The sequence below is a fragment of the Amblyraja radiata genome, chromosome 4, assembly GCF_010909765.2.
Source record: "Amblyraja radiata isolate CabotCenter1 chromosome 4, sAmbRad1.1.pri, whole genome shotgun sequence".
Lineage (NCBI taxonomy): Eukaryota > Metazoa > Chordata > Chondrichthyes > Rajiformes > Rajidae > Amblyraja > Amblyraja radiata.
The window spans coordinates 108,894,577-108,915,449 of NC_045959.1; the positions used below are offsets into that span (position 1 = coordinate 108,894,577).

Here is a 20,873-nt window from a genome sequence, read left to right on the forward strand (position 1 = left end):
GATGGGGCTTACAGTCATATTTTTATGGGTACCAGCACATATTGGCATTAGAGGAAACGAAATGGCAGATAAGGTAGCAAAAGTAGTAAAAAAAGAAGTAAGATTGATTTAAGTATTAATATAGGTAAAACTGTAATCAAATACATTATTAAGCAAAGACTGAAGGAAAGATGGCAAAAGCAATGGGAGGAAGAGCGGAAAGGACGGTGGTTCTACTGAGTCCAGAGGAAAGTGGGAGAAATGAGATGTGCAGGAAAAACAGAAAAGAGGAGACAGTAATTTCAAGAATCAGATTTGGACACACTGGTCTGAACAGTACACTTTTTATAATAGGCAAGCATAATACAGGCAGATGTGAATACTGTGGGCAAGAAGAGACAATAGAGCATGTCATTGTACATTGTGAGAGGTATGAGGAAGAAAGAAGACAAATGAGTGAACGATTCAGAAAAGAAAAAGTACAATTTGATTTAATAGATATTTTACAAAAGAATTCATATAAGTGCTATCAAATCCTATTGCTTTTTCTCAGGGTAACCAATTTGTTCGGAAAGATATAGGTTATTAGTATATAAGTTATAATGTTATTTGATCCACACTTTAGTGCGGTAATGCACTAAAAAGTTGTTTGCTTACCGCCAAAAAAAAACTACATAGAAGAAGAAGTATCTTTGCTTCAGAGTGAGAGTTGGGGGGGTGGGCGTGTCCCTCGGTTCCGTTGCCATGGACGTCACTTCCTGGAGTTGGCGGCGGCGGCGGCCGCTGACGTCTCGACCATGGCCGAGTTCGCCGAGGGCGGCGCGAGCCTGGGCTCCAACGGCGCCAACGGTGCCAACGGCAACGGGCGCGGCGCGAGCCGGCACGAGAAGAGCCTCGGGCTGCTCACCACGCGCTTCGTGTCGCTGCTGCAGGAGGCCGAGGACGGCGTGTTGGACTTGAAGCAGGTGGGACCGGGACAGGGGCCGGGGCTCAGACCCTGGGGGAGGTGGGCGTGTTGGATCTGAAACGGGTCAGATCAGGTCAGACCGGGGACAGGGGGGAGGGAGAGGGTGGTGGGCGGGGTTCAGAGACCGGGTCAAGGGCAGGGTGTTGGACCTGGCCGGGGCTCGGGGGACTGGGACCAGTTCCTGGGGAGGGGAGGGCAATGGGCATGGGCGTGAAGCAGGTCAGGCTCAGTGTACAGGGTTCGGGACTCTGGGGCTCAGACCCTGGGCCAGGGTGGGGTGATAGACCTGGAAGCAGGCCAGGCCGGGGATCCGGTCCCCAGGACCAGCCCCCGGGCAGGGCAGGGGCTCGGACAAGGATGGGGAGGGGCATGAGCAAGAGCGCTGCCAGCAGCCAGGTATGCCCCTTACCTGCAAACCCCTCATTATGCTGTCACCTTTACACTGCAGCCCAGCTTCCCACCTGCATCTAAATTTGTGTTTGTTTACACCCGCTCTGTTAAATCGGCTGCTTTATATCTGCTGGGGGGAGGGGGGAGAAAGGATGTTATTCATTGGCCATCACCTAACCAACAATCGACCATAGCGGACTCCTTGATTATCGTTCCTTTCCTTGATTATAGTTTTTTTCATTCATTTCTCCTAAGTACCATCTATATCTCTCGTTTCCCTTTTCTCCAACTCTCAGCCTGAAGAAGGGTCTCAACCCAAAAATCACCAATTCCTTTTCTCCAGAAATGCTGCCTGACCCGCTGAGTTACTCCAGCTTTTTGTGTCTATCTCCAGCCCCACACTTGTGGGATCTGCATCCTCTATATAGGAAGGAACTGCAGATGTTGTTTTATGCCGAAGATGGGCACAAATTGCTGGAGTAACTCAACAGGTCACGCAGCGTATTTGGAGAAAAGGATTAGGTGATGTTTCGGGTCAGAACCACTCTTCAGACTGTGTTGCGCAGGATTAAACTTCAAGATTGTTTTATAGTCATATGTCGTGAAACTGAACAATGAAATTCTTGTTTGCAGCAGCATAACAGATATGTAAACATTGTATTCTGTAAACACCATATTAAACAACAAAAAATTTCAAAACAAAGAAGCAATAATTGTGCAAAGACAAAAACCACTCCTCCAAGTCTATGTAGTTCTGAGCTATTTGGAAGTCGTGAAATAACCTGATGGTTGTAGGGATAACACTGCTCCTGAAACTGGATGTTACAGTTTTCAGGATCTAATACCTTCTTCCCAATGGTAAGATGGAAATGAGAGTGCAGCTAGGCTGTGGGTCTCTGATGTTGCTGACTGCCTTTTCAAAGCAGTGACTCTTGTCGATCCCTTTGATGGTGGGGAGGTAAGTACCTGTGATGGATGAGCTACTTTCCCCTGCAACCGCTGGAGATGCAACACCTGTCCCTTTACCTCCCCCCTCAATGGCATCCAAGGACCCCAACAGACTTTACAGGTGAGGCAGAGGTTCACTTGCACTTCATCCAACCTCACCTACTGTATCTGCTGTTCCAGGTGTCAACTGTATATTGGCGAGACCAAGCGCCAGCTCGGCGATCGTTTCGCTGAACACCTATGCTCAGTCTGCATTAACCTACCTGATCTCCCGGTTGCTCAGCACTTTAACTCCTCCTCCCATTCCCAGTCTGACCTTTCTGTCCTGGGCCTCCTCCATTGTCAGAGTGAGGCCCAGCGCAAATTGGAGGAGCAGCTCCTCATATTTCGCTTGGGCAGCTTACACCCCAGCGGTATGAACATTGACTTCTCAAACTTCAAGTATCCCTTGCTTTCCCTTTTTCTCCATCCCCTCCTCCTTCCCAGTTCTCCCACCTGTCTTACTGTCTGCGACTACATTCTATCTCTGTACCGCCCACTCCCCTAACATCAATCTGAAGAAAGGTCTCGACCCGAAACGTTACCCAATCCTTCTCTCCAGAGATGCTGCCTGTCCCGCTGAGTTACTCTAGCAATTTGTGTCTACCTTTGGCTAAAGTCTATAATCAGTTGACTTTATGGTGAATGTGAGAGTCATGTCACTTTATTGGAAAATAACTAGAGAAAGATTGGTATTATTGAATGGCAAATAAAAATAATATTAATAACTGAAAGATGGCAGAGGGCTGCAAGCCTTTGTTTTCAGGCTTCTGAAAATTGTTGCCTTTTACAAGGAGATGCTAAACTGATTCATTACTGTAAGTACTTATCCTTGTACTGAAGAATAGAAACATAGAAAATAGGTGCAGGAATAGGCCATTCGGCCCTTTGAGCCAGCACCACCATTCAATATGATCATGGCTGATCATCCAAAATCTGTACCCTGTTCCTGCTTTCTCCCCATATCCCTTGATTCCAATAGCCCTAACAGTTTTATCTAGCTTGCTAAATATATCCTGTGAATTGGCCACCACTACCTTCTGTGGTAGAGAATTCCACAGATGTGAACTTGTTTTATTGTCAAAGAAAATACTTGAAAGATGGACACAAGAAACTGCAGATGCTGTTTTACAAAACCTCAATGAGTTGGAGTACCTCAGTGGGTCAAGTATCATCCCTAAAACACATAAATAGCTGATGTGTTCAAGAAGGAACTGCAGATGCTGGAAGATCGAAGGTACACAAAAATGCTGGAGAAACTCAGCGGGAAAATAGCTGATGTTCCAGGTTGGGTCTGAAGAAGGTTCCCAAACTGAAATGTTGCCTATTTGTGTCTTCCAGAGTTGTTGCCTGATGCGCTAAAACACTCCAGTATGTTGAGTTACTCCAGTATTTGACAGGTGTCAGATGAAGTGCATTAAACCCTCTGTATGATATACCTTAGATATCATGGGTGACCAGTGGTTTGTGGAAAGGGTACTGTTTCATCTGATTTTGCAATCTGCACAGATTCTGGGCTGACGGGATGGAGCTTTTTTTCCCCGAGACATGATTGCCCAGTTTTACCAGGGCCTCTGTCGGACTCGATCACATGCTGCCTTCAGGACAAGGAGATTAGTTTAACATGACATCATGTTTGGTGCATTTTGTCAGCAGATGGGCCTGTGCTATGCTGCATTTTTCTATCCTCAACTGCGGAGTTATGGACACATATCCGATCCTTCAAATTTGACCAACAACTGTGTATCTCCTGCAGCCCCTTTTGTATGAGTAGGGTTACTAACATTTATTTAAAAAGGTTCCCAAAGTTAAGTTAGTTTGATTTTCCTTAAATAATTATTAATGTTTTTAATTAGGTTGGTGTTTTGTTTATTACTTTAATTACTTTCCAAAGTGACAGTGCAGAGAAGATTCACCGTGACTTTGCCTGTGCTGGGGCATTGCTGTAATAACAACATACTTGAGTTTGTGTTCCTTGGAGCAAAGGAGGCTGAAGGGGTCCTGCTTTCTGCCCATAGCCCTTGATTCCTTTCGCCCTAAGAGCTATATCTAACTCTCTCTTGTTACTGAAAGGCCTTTTCCTCTAATTACCCTATTGCTACTGAATCATAGAGTCTTGCCACATACCATGTTCATGTTGGCCATCGAGCTGGCAGAATTAGGGCCTTTATAAATCAGAGCATTGAGTATATAAGTTGGGATGTAATGTTAAAATTGTACAAGGCATTGGTGAGGCCAATTCTGGAGTATGGTGTACAATTTTGGTCGCCTAATTATAGGAAGGATGTCAACAAAATAGAGAGAGTACAGAGGAGATTTACTAGAATGTTGCCTGGGTTTCAGCAACTAAGTTACAGAGAAAGGTTGAACAAGTTAGGGCTTTATTCTTTGGAGCGCTAGAAGGTTAAGGGGGGACTTGATAGAGGTCTTTAAAATGATGAGAGAGATAGACAGAGTTGACGTGGATAAGCTTTTCCCACTGAGAGTAGGGAAGGTTCAAACAAGGGGACATGACTTGAGAATTAAGGGACAGAGGTTTAGGGGTAACATGAGGGGGAACTTCTTTACTCAGAGAGTGGTGGCTGTGTGGAATGAGCTTCCAGTGAAGGTGGTGGAGGCAGGTTCGTTTTTATCATTTAAAAATAAATTGGATAGTTATATGGACGGGAAAGGAATGGAGGGCTATGGTCTGAGCGCAGGTATATGGGACTAGGGGAGAATACGTGTTCAGCACGGACTAGAAGGGTCGAGATGGCCTGTTTCCGTGCTGTAATTGTTATATGGTTAAATTGGGAGACATTTTTGTTGGTAGGAACTGCAGATTGCTTAAACCGAAAATGGACACAAAATGCTGGAGTAACAGGCAGTATCTGTGGAGCGAAGGAATGGGTGACGTTTCGGGTGTGATCAGTCTGAAGAAGGGTCGCTACCCGAAACGTCACCCATTCCTGGTCTTCCATAAATATTTTCCAAAAATACCAAATCTTCCAATAATAATGTTTTTATTATTTGGATTTTCTACAGTGTACACCATGTCATTTTGGAATATATGTAAGAGCATGAGTGCATTTGGATTTTACCATATTAAGCCCAAAATTTGTTTATCTTTTATGTTCTTATTTTTAACTTTGATTTGTATTAGGTGTTTCTAAAATGTCAGTATATAAAATGTAATAAAAAGGAACTGCAGATGCTGGTTTATACCAAAGATAGACACAAAATGTTGAAGTAGCTCAGCAGGTCAGGCAGCATTTCTGGAGAAAATTCAGGCCAGACCCGGTAGGGTGGCGCAGTGGTAAAGTTTCTGCCTTATGGCGCCAGACACCCGGGTTCGATCCTGACTGCAGGTGCTGTCTGTATGGAGTTTGTACGTTCTCCCCATGACTGCATAGGTTTTCTCTGGGTGCTCCTGTTCCTGCCACTCTCCAAAGAAGTATAGGTTTGTAGGTTAATTGGCTTTTGTAAATTGTCCCCAGTGTGTTGGATAGTGCGGGGTGATTGTTGGTCGGCGTAGACTCAGTGGGCTGAAAGGCCTGTTTCCACGCTGTATCTCTAAAGTCGCCTATCCATTTTCTACAGTGATGCTGCCTGACCCGCTGAGTTACTCCAGCATTTTATGTCTATCTCCGTTGTATAATATGTCATTTTCTGAAATATATTTTCTTGTTGAAATGCTTTCAGAGACTTTTAAGTACTTTTTAATAACCAAACCTTTAATATTTATTTACAGGCTGCTGATATACTTGCAGTGAGACAGAAAAGAAGAATCTATGATATCACCAATGTATTAGAAGGAATTGGCTTGATTGAGAAGAAATCAAAAAACAGCATTCAGTGGAAGTAAGTTAAAGTCACAAAATATATGTTATAATATAGAGAGATACGGCATGGAAACAGAACATTCAACACCAAATTTGTTCTGATCATCAACCATCAAAGTTTACGTTCATATTGACGGACGACAAAGTTTGAATGCAGTGATTTTAATAGTCCTCACTCCACATTGGGACAGGAGGACTCGAGTTATAAAGAGAGACTGGATGCAGTGAGATTGCTTTCCTTCGAGCAAAGGAGGCTGAGGGGTGAACATAGAGGCTTATAAAATCATGAGAGGCATAGATAAGATCACATTGTTTTTCCCAAGGGAAGGGGACCAAAACTGGAGGTTAAAGATTTTAGGTGAGGGGAAAAATTTAAAGGGGACCTGAGGAACATTTTTCCACGGAGGGTTACGGGTATATGGAACAAGCTGCCAGAGGAATTGTAGAGGCGGGTACGATTACAACATTTAAGACATTTGGACGGGTACATGAATAGAAAGGTTTAGAGGTATATGGGCCAAATACAGGCCAATAGGACTAGCTCACGAAGACAACTTAGTTGGCACGAGCGAACTGAACCGAAGAGCTGTTTCCATGCCGTATAACTCTCAAGTCACTGAACCACCTATCTACAGAAATCTTACATTAAACCCATTATTTCCCCACATTCACCTGAATTACCATAGATTCCACCACTCACTGACATTATGGGCATTTCACAGTGCCAATTAACCTGCTAGCTCACATATCTTTGGGAGGAAAGCACAGAGCAAACCCACGTGGTCACAGGGTACAATCTCCGTACAGACAGCATCCACAGTCAGGATCTATGATGCTGTAAGGCAGCAACTCTACCGCTGCACCACTGTGCCTCCCTGAACATCCCATCTGCCCGAGATTCCTTCACTCATTTCATAGTGCCAATTACGCTTGCACACCTTTGGGAGGAAACCAAAACTCCCAGAGCAAACCCACTTGGTCACAGGGAGAATTTGAAAACTTCACACAAACAACACCCAAAGATCACCAATACTGTGAAGCAGCGGCTCTACTAGTTGATTTATTGTGCCACCCCCAAATGTTCCAGATTTTGATTCAGTGCGTACCGTTTGAAAATTGTGAAAACATTTGAAATCTAAATTGTGACAAGGGTAGGAACTGGACTTTGCAGATTAATTTTAAAGTAGAAATGTACTTTGATGCATGTCAAAAATAAATTTGGGGGCCAATACTAACTGCAGTTTTAAAGGGAGTGCATGAACAATAGGATCTACGGGTGGACATTGTCTTAAGATAGCAGGATAAGAAGGTTTTTAACAAGGAAAGGAATATTGTATTTAAGGCTTATAATCTAGTAATGAAGAATAGAAGGAAGGATGTTAGGCGGGTTATCATATCAATTGGGCCATTGTCGCTGATAACCTGCCTAGGAGGGTTTTTGGCAGAATCTCAAGGGAGAGGACAAAGTACAGAGAAGATTTACAAGAATGACACAACATAGCAAATCTGGAAATTATGTTCGACACAAAATGCTGAAGTATCTCAGCGGGTCTGACAGCATCTCTGGAAAAAAGGAATAGGTGGCATTTCAAGTCTAGACCCTTCTTTACTGAAGCAATACTACAACATTTTGTGCCCAACTTCAGTGTAAACCAACATCTGAAGTTCCTTCCTACACACTGGAAATTATGTTGCCTGATCTACTGAGTGTTTCCACTATTTCCTGTTCATTTCAGATTTCCAGCATCTGCAGTATTTTTGCTTTAGTCTATGAGAAGATAACTGATAAATTGGGGATAGGCTGCAGTTGGTAATCAAAGAGTGCATGGATGTGTTATAATAATCATATGCATGTTGGGTGCAAACATAAAACAGGAAAGGTGGATTTCAAAAGAAATTAGGGATAGTATTAGATCTAAGGAAAAGAAATATGAAAAAGGCCAGAAAAATAGCAAATCTGAAGATTGGGTAGACTAAAATTTTGGAGAAACTCAGCGGGTGAGGCAGCATCTATGGAGCGAAGGAAATAGGCGATGTTTCGGGTCGAGACCTTTCTTCAGCATCTGCGGTTCCTTCTTAAACAATCTGAAGATTGGGATCAGTTTAGAATTCAACAAAGGAGGGATTGATTAGGAAGGGCAAAGTAGAAAGAGAGAGTAAGATTGCAGAGACTTTTGTTCTGTCTTCACAATGTTGGATGCAAATAACTTCCCTGGAATGTTGGGGAACGCAGTGTCTAGTGAGAGGGAGAAACTAAATACAATCAGTATTAAGAGAGAAATGGCCTTGAGTAAACTGAATGGATTAGGAACAGATAAATCACAATGACACAATGGTCGGCATTCCAGAGTACTGAAATATTCCGAAGTAGCTCAAGAAATAGTGGATTCGGTGGTGGCCATTTTCTGACATTTTTTTAAACACGGGAACAGTTTAATTGGATTGGATTGGATGGTAGCCAGTGTAACCACAGTATTTCAACATGCAAATTTATAGGAAACATAGAAAATTGGTGCAGGAGTAGGCCATTCGGCCCTTCGAGCCAGCACCGCATTTCAATATGATCATGGCTGATCATCCAAAATCAGTACCCCGTTCCGGCTTTTTCCCCATATCCCTTGATTCCCTTAGCCCTAAGAGCTAAGTCTAACTCTCTCTTGAAAACATCCAGTGATGTTGTAAATAGCTGGGGTCCCAGCACTGAGCCTTGCCGTACCCCACTAGTCACTGCCTGCCATTCTGAAAAGGACCCGTTTACTCCTACTCTTGGAGCGGCTGGGCTTGTATACTCTGGAATTTAGAAGGATGAAAGGGGATCTTATTGAAACATATAAGATTATTAAGGGTTTGGACCTGCTAGAGGCAGGAAACATGTTCCCGATGTTGGGGGAGTCCAGAACCAGGGGCCACAGTTTAAGAATAAGGGGTAAGTCATTTAGAACAGAGATGAGGAAAAACCTTTTCACACAGAGGGGCGTGAGTCTGGAATTCTCTACCTCAGAGGACTGGTGGAAGCTGATTCTCTGGATGCTTTCTATAGTGAGTTAAGAAAGAGCTCTTAAAGATAGCGGAGTCAAGGGATATGGGGAGAAGGCAGGAACGGGGTACTGAATTTGAATGATCTGCCATGATTACATTGAATGGTGGTGCTGGCTCGAAGGGCCGAATGGTCTACTCCTGCACCTATTGTCTATTGAATCTATGGAATTCTCTGCCAAAGAAGGCAGTGGAGGCCAATTCTCTGGATGCTTTCAAGAGAGAGTTAGATAGAACACTTAAAAATAGCGGCGGATCAGTGGATATGGGTAGAAGGCAGGAACAGGGTACTGATTGTGGATGATCAGCCATGATCACATTGAATGGCAGTGCTGGCTCGGAGGGCCGAATGGCCTCCTCCTGCATCTTTTGTCTATTGTCTATCTATTCAAAATACATATATAATCTGGATCTATGTATAAACTTATACATTTGATTTGTTCAGGTTAATAGGCGATTCTATTTTTATTACTCCTTTATTTGTTAAACAATACTTATTAATGAGCACTGTGTCGTTATATTTCTCCATTAGCTATTGAGCAGGTTTCAGTACATTAGTATTATATGCAACTAGCATTTGTCTGTCTTTAGATTGTCAATAATGCTAATTTCATACATTGTTTTTCTAATGATTATAAAATGATTTGTTGATTGAAGACATGATTTTACAGATGTAGCAAAATTGATTATCTGTTTTGCTCTGGCTATATAATTTGTTTTCTTTTAATAGGGGTGTTGGTCCTGGTTGCAATACAAAGGAAATCATTGATCGACTGAGATACCTAAAGGCAGAGATTGAAGAACTGGAAACAAAGGAAAAAGAGCTAGATCAACAGAAAATATGGCTACAGCAGAGTATTGAAAACATAACTGACAATACACACAATAATAGATATCCTTTCTTGTCAAGTTACATTATTTTTTATTATTTATGGGGAAGTTGTCAGGAATGTTGGGAGAGTCAATTAGAATTATTGCAAACAGAATCGGGGAGGGGGGAGCATTTCCTTGCTATATCTGTCTGTGACTATTATCATTTGTCATTCTCCTTAACTGTTTTACATTGGCATATACAACTCATGAAGACGTCTGCAATTGCTTTCAAGGTTTGTTAATACCTTTTTAGTTACAATTTTCTGCTTGTCTATTCTAAGAAGATGCTATGTTCAATTTCCACTTGCCCCATCATCACCAAACAGTATTGGTTTAACACTCTCTGAAGCGTGTTGGTTTAACACTCTCCCAAGCACTCTTCCTTGCATCGCCTTGTGATGAGAGACATGATCCTCCCGTGATTGTCTCCCTATAGTATTGTATGTGTACGGAGTAGTTCTTTGGCACTGTCCAGGAACAGAACCAGAGTGATGGTTAACAACATGAATTGGCAACATACTATGCTGTTTATTTTCATCATTTTTATCCCTTGAACTAGGCTTCTTAAAATGTTAACAAGTGATCTCCAAGACTTTTGTCCTCGTGGGCCACAATAAGTTTAATGAATGGGATCCATATGAAAATTATATTCTTATTTTTAACAATTAATTTGTCTAAATCTTGTAGATACCTTTTGCTTTTAAGGTTTTAGCGACAATGAAGCACTCGGAAAGAATAAATCTGTCCAACGTTTCATTCCCACAAAATACAAAATAATACATTGGCAACAAAGAAGTTTGCGAGCAAATAGAACGCGTTTAGAGCTACATTTCACAGCTTTAAACTTTAAAGATACAGCGTAGAAACAGGCCCTACAGCCCACCGCGAGTTCATGCCATCCAGTGTACAGTAGCGCTCTCCTACACACTAGGGACAATTGACTATTTTTTTAGCAAAGCCAATTAATCTACAAACCTGAACATCTTTGGAGTGTGGGAGGAAACTGGAGCAGTTGGGGAAAAAACCCACGCGGTCACAGGGAGATCATACAGACACCATTTGTAGTCAGTATCGAACCCGGGTCTTCAGCGCTGTAAGGCAGCAACTCTACCGCTGCGCCGCTGTGTCACCCCATGCAATTTAAACTGCAGTTTTAAAAGCCCTATGCTAATTTAATGTGTCCCACCATGAAATATGAAAGTGGGTTTAAAATGAATTTTCTGCACATAGTTCAGAAGTTTGAGGAAATTGCTTATGCTGAAAGAATAGAAAAATCCAGTGCTTAACTCTATTTTCTCGTACTTGCAGTCATTGGTGCTTATTGTATGGTACTTAGAATTCTGAAGATGACTCTGCTTTTGGGAAATAAAAAAATCTGTTAATTTAAATTGACAAATGTCAATTTGTCTGCAATTTCTCAAGCTGTTTGCTTCAAATGTTTAAAACTTTGTGTTACAAGTTCATAATGTGGAAGTTCTCAATCTTATGTGGAGAATCAGTAATTTCAAGTAACTATTGAATATACCTTTTAAAATCCATTTATGTAATGATAGTAGGAACTTGATTCAGATACCGAGTTGATCAGAAACAAAGTTCTAATCTGTTGGTGGTTTTATAACAGGTGATACACTTCTTGCCATCCAGGCCCCTTCTGGTACACAACTTGAAGTTCCAACTCCTCAACTGGTATGTTTTACTGTGGTCAAATACTCCTCTGTTAATTGCAGGACATTTGAATTAACATTTTAATAAGGAGTGGCAGGAATGTGTCCTCCAGACGAGGTAGATATTACAACACGCATTGTAATAAACAATCAGTAAAGTTAAATTCCCAGGTCATGATTGATCCAAACTTTCCATTCCCTCCATAACTGCCTGTCCCCTATAAAAGCCAAAATATATTATTTTGTATAACTCTTAACAGTAAAGTTGTCTGCTTTCTTTTAAAATATTATTACAGGTTCAGTTTGTATTTCTTGGCTCTGGGTCGATGATTGTAAATTCAAATGTTGAAAGTCATCGTAGGCCAACAGTCCAGTGTGTTATTGAGGGATTGCTGCAATCTTAGGGGTATAATTCTTCAAGTGGGCTGTTGACTTCAACTAGCTTTCAATAGCTGAAACGAAGAACGTTGGGTACATTAAATGTATAGGAAGGAACTGCAGATGCTGGCTTACACTGAAGATAGACACAAAATGCTGGAGTAACTCGGGACAGGCAGCATCTCTGGAGAGATTCCTCTATCCAGGGATGCTGCCTGTCCCGCTGACTTACTGCAGCATTTTGTGTCTGTTAGGTACTTTAAATCTATATTAACTGTATGCTCTGAGCTCTTCTACTTTGTACCCAACACCCCCCCGCCCCCCCCAAAAAAATTAATTCAACAGTTTTCTAATAAATATATTAAAATGCTTAAATAATACAAATAAATTACATTAGCTGAAGCAAATGGAGATACAAAGAACTGCAAATGATAGAATCTTGAACGCTTGAATTGAATGTTTGGATACTTTGGAGCACAGATCAGTTGTGAAACCACAATACCCATCTGTGTAAACGGGTTGCTCTATTCCAACAGTTCACAGTAGGGAGCCTACTGTATAACACAATAGTCTGGAACCTGATCACAGTATTTATACTGAGGTTGGTTGGTTCCGTAAAGTGTGCATGTAAATAGCAGAAAGCAAATCTACAGTTAACTAGGACTGAACGATAAATAATGTTTACATTATTGAAACTGTTAACAAAATGTGAATGGAGTTAATGATTAGCTCAATCTTCTGGTTGCACTGTAGTCATTTACGTGTCATTTACATGAATAATTCTACCCATGTGCTAATATTAATAAATACATTTAAACGTTGTTCTTTAATGTTAAGAATTGAACATTCGATCCAAATCTGGAATCTTTTGAACATTTTAATACAACATTCAAATTTTATTTCTGTAATATTTAAGCATTTCAATTTAACTTTTCATTTTAGAATGTGCTCTCAATAGTCAAATAGGACTTAAGAATTATTGGTAGGGGGCAAATTTGAAAGAATCTTTAGCAGTATTTGGCATTGGTGAGGCCAAATAGTACAAGGCATTGGTGAGGCCAATTCTGGAGTATGGTGTACAATTTTGGTCGCCTAATTATAGGAAGGATGTCAACAAAATAGAGAGAGCACAGAGGAGATTTACTAGAATGTTGCCTGGGTTTCAGCAACTAAGTTACAGAGAAAGGTTGAACAAGTTAGGGCTTTATTCTTTGGAGCGCAGAAGGTTAAGGGGGGACTTGATAGAGGTCTTTAAAATGATGAGAGGGATAGACAGAGTTGACGTGGATAAGCTTTTCCCACTGAGAGTAGGGAAGATTCAAACAAGGGGACATGACTTGAGAATTAAGGGACAGAAGTTTAGGGGTAACATGAGGGGGAACTTCTTTACTCAGAGAGTGGTGGCTGTGTGGAATGAGCTTCCAGTGAAGGTGGTGGAGGCAGGTTCGTTTTTATCATTTAAGAATAAATTGGATAGTTATATGGACGGGAAAGGAATGGAGGGTTATGGTCTGAGCGCAGGTATATGGGACTAGGGGAGAATACGTGTTCGGCACGAACTAGAAGGGTCGAGATGGCCTGTTTCCGTGCTGTAATTGTTATATGGTTATATTTGTTAAATATTAATTATTTGCTTAACAAAAAAATGAATGAAAGGTGAAAACAGGAAAGAGACACAAAAGAGAAAGAGGGAAAAATATAAACAATATATGAACAAAATATAATGTTGTAAATAGCTTTGTGGTTATTGTTCTTAGATGAATGATGATAAAAACCTGAAGTAATCTCAAGAATTCAAATTCTGTCAAATTCCAAACAGAGGGGTACTACTCACTGTTACTGGATGTGCATAAATAGTATTACGGTTATAGTGTTAAATAACAATAGTGTTAAGGTTATTCAAGTAATGCCCATATTCAAAGACCATGAGTGGGAAAAAAACAAGATGTAAGCACTAAAACCAGCTTTAATTATATGTTCAGATGCACAACAGATTAACTGGCATCTTTTAAACTATATACTTGGCATATAAAATTGAGCAATATTTATATATGTTTATTGACAATGGATTTTAATTTATTTTCTCTTCCTAATAAAGGGACCAAATGGACAAAAAAAATACCAGATTAATTTGAAGAGTCAATCAGGACCTATTCATGTTCTTCTCATTAATAAAGAGTCCAAGTGCTCGAAGCCTGTTGTATTTCCAGTTCCTCCACCAGATGACCTAATGCAGCCACAACAAGGTATTGGGCTGCCATCAACCTCTCAAAAATTCCCTTTGTCTCCACCATCAAACCAAATTCCCTCATTAAAGGAATCGTATGTTGCTCAGGTTCCACTATCCAGACCACCATCTGGTAAGTGATTGAATATTAGTGGCATACATTAGTGTATGTTATGCACAAAAGATAAAAGCCTTCAGTACAACTCTTTTGAACATTCGTTATTATATCTGATAATATAAAATTGTATTGGTTACCTCGTATTTTTGGTAAGGAGAAGTAAGTTGATGCCTGTTTCTTTTGTGTTGGTTTAAATGTTCTAACTTTTAAAATCAGATTGTGGCATCCAGTTACCTAGCATTGCACCAGAAGCCCCTTATTCAAGTGCGGCAGACGCACCAGAGATTTACAGAGGGGCGACAACTGAATCACTACAGAACATTCGGGAGCAAAATGGATTACAGTCACTGCTTCCAGTAGAGGTTGGGAGCCTTCTCAAGCATCCACCAACATCATATGAGCAAATAAAGACTGAAGAGTCAAGTGGTAAGAAAAGAAAACTTTAAGATAAATATTCTGGGATGTCTGAGGAATAATTGACAATTATAACTTAATCCTGCTTGATTCTGTTCCCATTTTTATTTTTTACTCTGAAGAATATCTCAACGCGACCTTTATCGCACTTTAAAGGTGGCAAAAATTGTAATTGACTCAATTTCTTTGTCTGCAAAAATTGAGGATTGAGTGAAATAATGAGTACTCTGTTGTCAGGATTGATTATTACCTTCAAAGATATTGCTGGTTGTGAATGTGGGCTGGCTCAGTAGATTTTGTGCTCACAGGCTCTGACTAAAGTTGGTTTGCTTGCTATAGTAGCACACTTAAGAAGTAAGGGTGGCACAGCTGGTAGAGCTGCTGCCGCTGTGTCAAAGATCTGAGTTTAATCCTGACCTCGGGTGCTGTGTGTGTGTGTGTGTGGAGATTGCACCTTCTCCCTGTGACCTCCAGGTGCTTTGGTTTCTTCCCACATCCCAAAGACGTGTGGATTTTTAGGTTAATTGGCCTCGGTAAATTGCCCCCGGTATGTTGGGAGTGGATGTGCAAGTGGAATAACATGGAACTAGTGTGGATGAATGATTAATGGATGGATGATTAATGATCAGCGTGGGCTGAAGGGCCTGATCTATGTTGTCTTTCAATCAATTCAATTCAATCAAAATAACTGCAAAATACTGAACACTTGGCAGCACCTGTGACAGACAGTATGAAAAAATAGTTTGACAAATATTGGGGTGGGGGGGGAAGGGATTGTTATATTGGTAAATTGTCAATTTACGACACTGTGGTTTCTCTGCAACTGGTTTGTGCTCGCAGGTTAGGTACTGTTGTCAAGTTTAATGTTGGTTAACTGTGGTTTAAGCTGTACAAAGTGCAAACTACAACACCAGTGTAGTTGGCGAAAACATTGAATGCAGAGGCTTATGCAATGAGAGTGCTATAGTCTGGCTGATGGTGTATTGTTGGAGTGTTAGTTTAGGTGCATACAGCACAGAAGCAGACCATTCGGCCCTATTCATCCATGCCAATTAAGATGCCCCGTGTAAGCTAGTCCCATTTATGGAATTCATTGCCACAGACGACTGTGGAGGCCTAGCCACTAGATATTATTAAGGCAGAGATTGACAGATTCTTGATTAGTCAAGGGTATTGGAGAAAGGGCAGGAGAATGTGGTTGAGAGGGAAAGATAGATCAGCCATGATTGAATGGTGGTGGAAATTCATTGGGCCGAATGGCCTAATTCTGCTCCTATCACTTATGAACTTAGACATTTGGTCCATATCCCTCTAAACCTTTGCAATCCGTGCACCTGACTTAAACCTGATGATGTGTAGGAAGGAACTGCAGATGCTGGTTTAAATCGAAGGTAGACTCAAAATGCTGGAGTAAAATGCAGGACGGGCAGCATCTCTGAAGAGAAGGAATGGGTGATGTTTCGGGTCGAGACCATTCATCAGACCTGATGATGCCTGGATGGAGAATAATTTCTGCCTTATCAAACTTGGCATGGTCTTGATTGCTAGTGTTGAGAGAGTAAATCCTTTGGTAAATACATTCAATGTGTTGAGAATATTTTGACAGCAGAGGTCTTGGGTTATTCATATGTTCATAAGCGATAGGAGCAGAATTAGGCCATTCAGTCCATCAAAGTCTACTCTGCTTTCAATCATGGCTGATCTATCTCTCCTATCCTTATTCTCCTGCCTTCTCCCCGTAACTCCTGACATATGCAGAATGCTAATCAACTTACACTAATCTATCTCTGCCGTAAAAATATCCATTGATATCAATATTATGGTGTTTTACTTTGTTTCTCACAATACCTGTAAACTTTGATTTTTTTTTTCAGCTACTATTGATGGAGACATAATGGATGAATTCATATCATCAGATGGTAAGTCTGTCATCAATGCTCCTGTGATTACACAATTCAATTCAATTCAATTCAACTTTAATGTCATTGCACAAATACTGAGTATGGGTACAACGAAATGCAGTTTTGCGTCAGTCCGTAGTAGTGCAATATAGAAATTTAAAAAAAAAGAGGATACAGAATAATAAAAAATACAGAATAATTAAACAATGGGGACGGAGGGACCGGAGGAATCTATCGGCGGGACTCCGAGTTCAGCAATGCGACGGTATGATTGTAGAAGCTGTTCCTCATCCTACTGGTACGAGACCTGAGGCTCCTGTACCGCCTCCCTGATGGGAGGAGGGCAAACAGTCCATGGTTGGGGTGGGAGGGGTCTTTAATGATCTTCCCAGCCCGTTTCAGACACCGTGTGCGGTGGAGGGCATCCATGGCAGGGAGCGGGGCACCGATGATGTGCTGCGCGGTTTTCACCACCCGTTGTAGTGCCTTCCTGTCCGCAACAGTGCAGCTGCTGTACCATACCGTGAAGCAGGTGGTCAGGATGCTCTCGATGGTACACCGGTAGAAGTTGGTCAGGATCTGGGGGGACAGGTGGGCTTTCTTGAGCCTCCTCAGGAAGTAAAGGCGCTGCTGTGCCTTTTTGATCAGCTTGGAGGTGTTGAGGGACCAGGACAAATCCTCCGAGATGTGTACCCCGACGAATTTGTAGCTGGAGACGCGCTCCACCTCAGTCCCGTTTATATGGATGGGGGTATGTCTGCCCCCTCTGACCTTCCTGAAGTCGACAATAATTTCCTTCGTCTTCTTGGAGTTGAGGACGAGGTTATTGTTGGCACACCAGGTTGTCAGGTGCTGGACCTCCTCTCTGTAGGCTGACTCATCGTTGTCACTGATCAGTCCTACCACCGTGGTGTCGTCAGCAAACTTAATGATGGCGTTGGATCCGTACTTAGGGATGCAGTCGTGGGTGAAGAGGGAGTAGAGGAGAGGGCTGAGCACACAGCCCTGTGGCACGCCGGTGTTCAGTGTTATAGTGGTGGAGGTGAGGTTGTTGACCCTAACAGACTGTGGTCTGTTGGTGAGGAAATCCAGTGTCCAGTTGCAGAGGGAGGTGGAGATGCCAAGCCCGCTGAGTTTGGTGATCAAGCTGGCGGGGATGACAGTGTTAAAAGCGGAGCTGAAATCAATGAACAGCAACCTGATGTAGGAGTTGTTGTTGTCCAGGTGGGTCAGGGCAGAGTGTAGGGCCGCCGATATGGCGTCCTCTGTAGACCTGTTGGCCCGGTAGGCACCCTGATGGGGGTCCAGTGTGGGGGGGGAGGCTGGCTTTGAGGTGAGCCAAGATCAGCCGCTCAAAGCACTTAGCAATGACAGGGGTGAGTGCCACTGGGCGGAAATCGTTGAGGCTCCCTGTGGCTGACTGTTTGGGCACTGGCACGATGGTTGATGTCTTGAGGCAAATGGGGACAACACCCTGGGCCAGTGAGAGATTGAAAATGGCGGTAAAGACTGGGGATAGTTGTCCAGCACATGCCCTAAGCACCCGGCCAGGGATGCCATCGGGGCCGGCAGCTTTGCGCTCATTCACCTTGCTCAGTGCATCTTGTACAGCAGAGGTGGAGAGACTGAGGGGTTGTTCATTTGGGGGTGGAGCAACTTTGATGGCTGGGGTTTTGTTATCTCGGTCAAAGCGAGCATAGAAATGGTTTAGCTCGTCAGGAAGGGTGGCGTTGTCTGGGGGAGGGGTGTTAACTTTCTGGTAATCGGCAAGGGATTTGATTCCTTGCCACATGCGCCTGGGGTCAGAGTTGTTTTGGAAGTGCTCCTCAATCCGCCGTTTGTGATTGAGTTTGGCATTCCTAATTCCCATTTTCAGATTGGCCCTGGATACACTATCTGTCAATAGTCACTGAGGCTCAGAAATAAATACTAGCCTCAACTCACTATATTTAGGATTTTGAATGAATGAATAAGTTTATTGGCCATGTATTCACATACAAGAAACAGAAAATGCATCCCAGATTGAATGCAAAAGAGGAGAAATACTCTGAATAAGTTGTTTGCAACAGATGACTAACGTTTTGACTTAATCTTTAAACTACTATTTACCTCAAGTAATTGTGTGGTCTGTTTCTCTTGACAGTGTTTCCGCTTCTTCGACTTTCTCCCCCACCAGTTGATGAATACAGTTTCAACCTGGATGAAAATGAAGGTGTCTGTGATCTTTTTGATGTACAGATTTTGAATTGTCGATTTTAATCAATGTAACACACATTCCAGGATGTCTAATCTACCTCTGGACCACCAGTTCAGCCTTCAGAAACTACATTATTCTAATTGTGAAGTTCTGTACAGCGTTTTCAAGCAAAAGTTTAAGGTTTCTGAACTTGTGTCCTTTTTGTATGTTTAAGTCTTGCATAGGCATTTTTATACAATGGTTTAGTTTGTTTTATAACACTGCCACGTGGTACACACAATAGAATATTTTATAATGAATGTGATACTGCCAAGGACTAGTCTCCTTTAATGTTATTTACAAAGGTATTTTGCTTCACTAATTACTTTTCTACAGCCTTGGGTGGCAGAAAAAAGAATGTTTTTTTTAATACACTGCACATTTTTGTAAGTGCCTTTTGATTCTTGCACTTTAGGAGAATTTTTTGTCTTGTAATATAATGACAGGGACACCTGCCTCACATTAGAACTGATTTAAGTAGTCTCCTAATGTGCTGTTAGTTGACCACAGGGTGTGTTTTTCTATAAGAGTATTAGACCAATTTCACTACTATTAATCCAGCACATTTTCAGATCAAAGGTTGAAGTATGTATTAGAGAAGGATAGTTAAAAGCTGAAAGCTCCCAACAGACCTAACAATATCCATCTGGAATATTTTTGTCATTTCTGCAAAATAAATCTATTGGCGAGTAAAATTCACAGTAATATGGTTAATTTGATTGGATTATAACATAGGCAGTAAATGGATTTTTGTTTTGGTAGTTTATTGGTAATTATGCAAATAATTATGCATCCTATCTCCTCCAACTTTCTGTTGGATTTGTGAATTAACTTTGATTACCAGTTGGTCTAAGTGACTGTTTGGGCTTAACTACTTTGTACATCTCGCAGAATGTTTACATTTGCATTTTTATACATGGATAAAGTTGTCCATTGGAGTGCCTATAGTGTAGAATTACAAGCAAGAACGTTCTTTGTACTATTCCGTTTTTATATTGACCAAAGTTGTGTTCTTTTTTTTAAATAAAAGGTACAAAAGATAAAACTTTCATCCTCTGCTGTTGGAATCCTTTTACTTTAAAAAAATAAACTTAGTGGTACTCAAGGTTACCAGTGTCTCTGGTTCCTCTCAGTGGATGAGGCTTCTGAATTTAATCTCTATAATATGGTCATGAAAGAATCAAGATCATTTATCACAGCGTTATAAAAACAGCGTTAGTGTTACCATCGAAGAAGTACTGAAGGTACTTCAGTGTATGAAGGTTGACATCTCCAGGGCCTGATCAGATATATCTGAGGACATTGTGGGAAACTAGAGAGGAAACTGCGGAAGCCCTGGTTTAAATTTAAGAGTCATCCTTAAATACAGGAGAGGTGGCGGAAGACTGGAGGTTGGTAAATGTTGTGCTTCTGTGCAGTGAAATGAAAAGTGGCAATGTTCGCGGGCTTTGTGCAAAAAGACAAACAAACAAACTACAAACAGAATGGAACAGAATCACATATTCTTTTACATATTAAATATTGTGGGCGGAAGGAAAAAGGGGAAAAAACAGCAATTTTTATAAAAGCAGTAGAGTGATACAGTAAAGTTAGTCCCTGGTCTGGGAAGAAACTCCTTCTCAACCTCTCCGTTCTCACAGCATGGCAACGGAGGCGTTTGCCTGAACGGAGCAGCTGGAACTGTCCGTTGCAGGGGTGGAGGGGGTCTCCCATGATCTTATTGGCTCTGGAGTTGCACCTCCTGATGTATAGTTCCTGCAGAGGGGCGAGTGAAGTTCCCATAGTGCGTTCGGCCGAACGCACTACTCTCTGCAGAGCCTTCTTGTCCTGGGCAGAGCAATTCCCAAACCAGATTGTAATATTTCCGGACAAGATGCTTTCC

General features: G+C 41.8%; 1 protein-coding gene across 1 annotated transcript; it reads left to right on the forward strand.

Annotated features, from left to right (window-relative positions):
- The first annotated feature begins 747 nt into the window (after positions 1-747).
- e2f5 (E2F transcription factor 5) lies at positions 748-20,042 on the forward strand. Its single transcript, XM_033020197.1, has 9 exons — positions 748-944; positions 6,054-6,163; positions 9,911-10,072; positions 10,243-10,286; positions 11,675-11,739; positions 14,194-14,455; positions 14,657-14,866; positions 16,729-16,773; positions 18,899-20,042. Exons 1-9 carry the CDS (start codon positions 777-779, stop codon positions 19,012-19,014), a joined length of 1,182 nt encoding a protein of 393 aa, XP_032876088.1. The 5' UTR covers positions 748-776; the 3' UTR covers positions 19,015-20,042.
- Positions 20,043-20,873: the final 831 nt, after the last annotated feature.

Bases quoted from the DNA above. Each gene is read 5' to 3' on its own strand.
- e2f5 (XM_033020197.1), top strand. From the start codon at position 777: ATGGCCGAGTTCGCCGAGGGCGGCGCGAGCCTGGGCTCCAACGGCGCC. The intron at 14,456-14,656 runs GTAAGTGATTGA...TTTTAAAATCAG, and splicing joins ACTATCCAGACCACCATCTG to ATTGTGGCATCCAGTTACCT. The intron at 14,867-16,728 runs GTAAGAAAAGAA...TTTTTTTTTCAG, and splicing joins AAAGACTGAAGAGTCAAGTG to CTACTATTGATGGAGACATA.